At 40.0% G+C, this 6,000-nt stretch overlaps 2 protein-coding genes across 5 annotated transcripts in view; one reads left to right on the plus strand and one right to left on the minus strand.

Moving 5' to 3' along the window:
* nsun6 (NOP2/Sun RNA methyltransferase 6) overlaps window positions 1-811 on the plus strand; it is a 30,555-nt gene extending 29,744 nt beyond the window's left edge. For 2 of the 4 annotated variants that reach the window (XM_067424100.1, XM_067424013.1), the window contains exon 12: window positions 367-809. In XM_067424100.1, the coding sequence (XP_067280201.1) occupies window positions 367-576 (210 nt within the window). In that variant the 3' untranslated portion in view covers window positions 577-809. Of the gene's footprint in view, window positions 1-366 lie in introns of all 4 variants that reach the window. The other 2 variants (XM_067424240.1, XM_067424178.1) reach the window with 2 other exon arrangements.
* Window positions 812-1,086: 275 nt separating this feature from the next.
* LOC137083187 (uncharacterized) lies at window positions 1,087-2,300 on the minus strand. Its single transcript, XM_067448949.1, has 2 exons — window positions 1,844-2,300; window positions 1,087-1,770 (listed from the first exon to the last, which is right to left on the minus strand). Exons 1-2 carry the CDS (start codon window positions 2,296-2,298, stop codon window positions 1,590-1,592), a joined length of 636 nt encoding a protein of 211 aa, XP_067305050.1. The 5' UTR covers window positions 2,299-2,300; the 3' UTR covers window positions 1,087-1,589.
* Window positions 2,301-6,000: the final 3,700 nt, after the last annotated feature.

Raw genomic sequence — 6,000 nt, forward strand, 5'->3', positions numbered from 1 at the left:
CATTTTAGACTAGCTTAAAGGAACATGGCGACTTTTTGGGACTTTAGCTTATTCACCATATCCCCCAGAGTTAGATAAGTCCATACATATAATTTTCATCTCCCTGCATCCCATAACTCTGTCAGACCCACCCACCGCTAGCCTAGCTTAGCACAAAGACTGGAGGTAAACGGCTCCATCTAGCCTACTGCTCAATAGGTGACAAAATAACAGCAACACTTTCCTGTTTACATTTACAATTCACTCCTCTATTTTAGACACATTTTTTCTAAATGTAATCAGATTAGATGAAGATGGCTAGATGATATGGTTGAACACAGGCAGTTTTTCGAGTGAGTGAAACCTTGTGTTTGTCACCTCTTCCAGGCACCTCATTTAGGATCAGAGGGGATGCAAGGAGCTGGTCTGTCATGTGACCAGCGACAGCTACTACAGAGATTTCGGCCAGAATTAGCATGGAGAGGAGCTCGTTTCACACAATCCCATGACAGCCTCCTACAAAATGCCAACACTGATACTATTGGCTTTTTTATTGCCAAGTTTATTAAAAATGGTAAGAAGTGCACACAAGCTTGATACAGAAAAACAGGCAGGGTTTATCATTTATCATATCCATTTAATGTATTGTTTTCATATTTTTTATGCAATATTGTACATATTAGTAAAAATTTGTACAATAGACTGTGGCACATAAAATAAATGAGTTCATTTGTAAGAATGAAGAATGACTTGAGCTATTTCTTTTTTAAATAGCTTAAAACGTTGCCAAGATATAGCCTCAGGTGCTCTTTGTTTTGCTCGCCATCAAATGTTTTAAAGAATTGGAGAACGGTTTGATCTTTCATGAAGCGTTTCATTTTTTGTTGTTGTTGTTGTTGTCATTATACAATTTTGTCATGATTACAGTGTCTAGAATAAAAGTCTAGAATAAAAAAAAAAAATCTAGTTTGGTGGAAATTAAAATTATGATGTGAACTGAACTCAGGATTGGAATAAGATGGAATTTTTTTAATTTAGAAAAAATGTGTGACTATATATATATATATATATATATATATATATATATATATATATATATAAACTCAGCAAAAAAAGAAACGTCCTCTGACTTTCAACTGTTTTTACTTTCAGTAAACTTAATGTGTGTAAATATTTGTATGAACACTAAAAGAGTCAACACCATAAGACATAAACTAAAAATGTTTTACAGACATGTGACTAACAGAAATAGAATAATGTGCCCCTGAATGAAGGGAGGCTCAAAATCAAAAGTACCAGTCAGTATCTGGTGTGGCCACCAGCTGCTTGAAGTACTGCAGTGCATCTCCTCCTCATGGACTGGACCAGATTTGTCAGTTCTTGTTGTGAGATGTTACCCCACTCTTCCACCAAGGCACTTGCAAGTTCCTGGACATTTCTGGGGGGAATGGCCCTAGCCCTCACCCTGCGATCCAACAGGTCCCAAACATGCTCAATGGGATTGAGATCCGGGCTCTTCGCTGGCCATGGCAGAACACTGACATTGCTGTCATGCAGAAACTCATGCACAGAATGAGCAGTATGGCTGGTGGCATTGTCCTGCTGGAGGATCATGTCCGGATGAGCATGCATAAAGGGTACCACATGAGGGAGGAGGATGTCTTCCCTGTACCGCAAGGCATTGAGATTGCCTGCAATGATAACAAGCTCAGTCCGATGGTGATGTGATATACCGCCCCAGACCATGACGGACCCCCCACCTCCAAATCGATCCCGCTCCAGAGTACAGGCCTCGGTGTAACGCTCATTCCTTCGACGATAAACACGAATCCGTCCATCACCCCTGGTGAGACAAAACCGTGACTCATCAGTGAAGACCACTTTTTGCCACTCCTGTCTGGTCCAGCGAAGGTGGGTTTGTGCCCATAGGCGGCGTTGTTGCTGGTGATGTCTGGTAAGGACCTGCCTTACAACAGGCCTACAAGCCCTCAGTCCAGCCTCTCTCAGCCTATTACGGACAGTCTGAGCACTGATGGAGGGATTGTGTGTTCCTGGTGTGACTCGGGCAGTTGTTGTGGCCATCCTGTACCTGTCACGCAGGTGTGATATTCGGATGTACCGATCCTGTGCAGGTGTTGTTACACGTGGTCTTCCACTGCGAGGATGATCAGCTGTCCTTCCGGTCTCCCTGTAGCGCTGTCTTAGGCGTCTCACAGTGCGGACATGGCAATTTATTGCCCTAGCCACATCAGCAGTCCTCATGCCTCCCTGCAGCATGCCTAATGCACGTTCACGCAGATGAGCAGGGACCCTGGGCATCTTTCTTTGGGTGTTTTTCACAGTCAGTAGACAAGTGTCTTTAGTGTCCTGCGTTTTTAGAACTGTGACCCTAAATGCCTACTCTCTGTAAGCTGTTAAGGTCTTAACGACCATTCCACAGGTGCATGTTAATTAATTGATTATGGTTAATTGAACATGCATGGAAAACATTGTTTAAACCCTTTACAATGAAAATCTGTAAAGTTATTTGGATTTTTACCACATTATTGTTGAAATACACAGTCCTGAAAAAGGGACGTTTCTTTTTTTGCTGAGTTTAGATGCATGTCCACTGTTAGAGACATAATCTAAAAAAAAAACAAATCCAGAAATCAGAATATATGCTTTTTTAACAATTTATTTGTATGATACAGATTTTGGCCCTCTCCTCCACACAGATCTTCTCTAGATCAGTCAGGTTTCTGGCCTGTCGCTGAGAAAGACGAGCTTGTTTGAGCTCCCTCCAAAGATTCTCTATTGGGTTTAGGTCTGGAGACAGACTAGGTCACGCCAGAACCTTGATATGCTTCTTACAAAAAGGATGGCAGAATTTTCATTTTAAAGTGAACTATCCCTTTAAGTTCAGCAGAAATTTTGTTGTAACCTTGGCCAGATCTGTGCCTTGCCACAATTGCCCTATCGGTAAGCCCCGCCCCCCTTAGTTACTGTTGCTAATTCGGACAAACAAACGGATTTGTTATGTCTTACAATGACAGCTGTCAGTGTGAAAACCATAGGTGAAAACCTCATCCCAAGATGTTTTTGGACACAAAATGTAGGGTATACCCCGTCTGATTGATGACCAAACTTTACAGATGTTTATTACATCGTTTTTCACTCCCACAAAAAATCACCGTAAGAGCTGAACAAACAAAGTGTGCGCATTAATGTCTCATTCACAATCTCTCTCTCTTTCCGTTGCATTATCATTAACATACACAGCAAATGACACAAAAACACTCATACAACTAACGATAAACAAACATACAGATCATGTGCCTTTTTGTGGGTGCAGTTTATAACTGGTAAATCTCTATCTGCAAAACTCAGATAAACTGCAAAACTCAGATAAACTGCAAAACTCAGATAAACTGCGTGCAAGCTCTCCCTTTCACTACCCGTAAACTATAATACCCATCAAAATAGGAGTCCCTCAACTATAGGGACCATGTCCACGGACCGCATAGTCATCGCTGTTCTGAGCTTGAGACGGACTTGCAGGGCTCTCAAGTTTTGACCTGAGTTCAGAGTGAGATTTCGGCCGTGGGTTTGGCTGGGTACGGGGGTCTGATATGAAAAATGACAAATTCGTACAAATAAAATAAATATGTATTTAATTAGTGTGTTTGAGAGAGAGAGAGAAAGAGAGAGAGAGAGAGAGAGAGAGAGAGAGAGAGAGAGAGAGAATGGTTAGTGTTGTGTATTGGTGTTGGTAGCAGGTTTTTGAGGCCTTCAGCCCAGAGGTTGGTGGCACCTTAACATGAGCACGGTCACGCTGAAGTGAGCTGTGGTTTACAACAGAGATTATTTTACTCTCAAATAATCTTAGACAAGCTGCCTATTGTTATTGTTTGCTATATCAGTATGGTTGTATTTTTTCCTCTCTTTATGACAGCGGAAACAACTCCCACACCAATACACCATCATTTTTTAGCCATACAGATAGGCTAAGTACAAGACATAATTATAAACTGTCTACTTTTATTTGTGTACACACTCAAAATAACAACAAAGACTGTGGATTCAGGGGACGGAGCACCCAACTCCAAACAGTCTTTATTTCAAATATGTATTTTGTTTATTAAAAGCAAAGTTTTTAATTTCAAAAGCATTTCTGAATTCAGTTAAAATAACAAAATGTAAAAAAAAAATTTTTGCCACCATGCACAATTTAATTAATGGTTGAATAACACCTATGTCTCCTTTCTATTAAAAATAATGGCTAGTGCGGTGATGTGGCATAATTTTTGGAATTGCTTGAACATGTTAAACACATCTAATTATTTCTGTAAGACATTTTAATTTTAATTTTGCAACTAATATAAAGTATTACAATATACAATTTATGTTTAAATTTTATGTTAAAACTAGTGTAGGAAATAGCAAATGTAAATTATATTATTCAATTTGAATTATTATTTTGCTCCAAATGTTGCACACATGGTATGGAAAATGTAAATGTTGAAATGCATTGCCATTTTACATATTGCATTGCAAATTGTATATCGCTACACTTCAGCTTCCATAAATAGGGGTGAGCACGAATATATTTGATATGTAATTATTGTTCGAAAAATAAAAATAATATTGAAATTTTACTATATTGCTTCGCTGGCCTAAATGCAGTGACTCCATTATAAATCCCTCTCAATCTCGCAGTTATAACTAAATCCACTGGGTGGTGCTGTGGAGCGTGTTAATAACTCGACTGTATTTGATCACTAATGTCGTCTGCCTCGTGATGTTTGGAATTACTTAAATGAAAATGATCTTACAGAATGGAGTTACTTTTAATAAATTAATTAATGAAAGGGAGTTAAAAAAAAATCACATCCAAACACCAGTCGAATGAGGACAGCTGTCTATCACTGCATTCACGAGTGCAGAAGAGCACAGATGTTCACTGAGTGAGAGCGCAATAACATACGATAGCTAAATGCATTTCACGCAAATCATGATTGCGACAAGGCTTCCTTTAAGTTTTGTTGAGGGATTAAGAACAGAAAACAAAGTGCTGTCAGAAACTTAACTTGACACCGTTATCTTTGTGTCTCTGCGTCTGTCATCGGGGTTTGTAGTTGCTCATTTGATTCAATGAGCGAGGCCGTGCGTGTGGGTGGAGGGAATATCTATATCTTACCCAGATACAGCAAATCTATTTTATGATTGGCTGTTCGGTCTCTATTTTTATTAGATTAACTGGTGCGTGGCAGGGCCGTCAGAACTCTATGGGGAACTCGCTTGATTCCTCTAATAGCGCGCGTGTTACCCTGGCGATTTCTCTGCGTGAGAAATACAAGGTGTGGCGTGTGAGCGTGTGAACGGGTTGAAATGCGTGTGTCTCACGCCCAATGCGTGAGACTTGAGAGCCCTGGACTTGATAATAGCGTGTAATTTTCTCACTCAAACCACTGCCAACTGCTGCAGCTTCTGCTTTTAGAGTGAAGCGCTGCACATAACTGCTTGTCTAGGATATGTAATCCTCTGTAAGAATTCGCAATAATTGCATGTTATCAGCGAAAAGGAGCTAGCAAAAGATCCAGTGTGTATCTGTATTTGCACTCGTCAAATGATTACATTTCCAACGTGTTTTCGCCTCGGTGAGTAATGTAGCCAATCACAGACATGTTTGCAGACTTCTACAACGGAATTGGCCAATCACAGGTGTTCAATTTGGAATCACTCACCGCTAGAGCGTTTGTCCAGGCGCTGAGTTCAGTTAAACATGCGCAGCAATCCTCTGTAAGTGCAGACATTGTGAAAATAAGAGATTCATTGTATACAAACATCACTGCGGAACTTTGTGAGATTGCGTTTATTGAATGAGTGACAGCTTTTAGTGAATATAAAGTATATTACCACTACTAACTGTTACACACTTCAAAACACGGACCCATCCACATATACATGCGGGATTCACTTGAAAAATGTGATGAATGACAGTTATAAACGTTCCTGTCGAAATGAGGCTCCTAAAAATGT

The sequence above is a fragment of the Pseudorasbora parva genome, chromosome 1, assembly GCF_024679245.1.
Source record: "Pseudorasbora parva isolate DD20220531a chromosome 1, ASM2467924v1, whole genome shotgun sequence".
Classification (NCBI taxonomy): domain Eukaryota; kingdom Metazoa; phylum Chordata; class Actinopteri; order Cypriniformes; family Gobionidae; genus Pseudorasbora; species Pseudorasbora parva.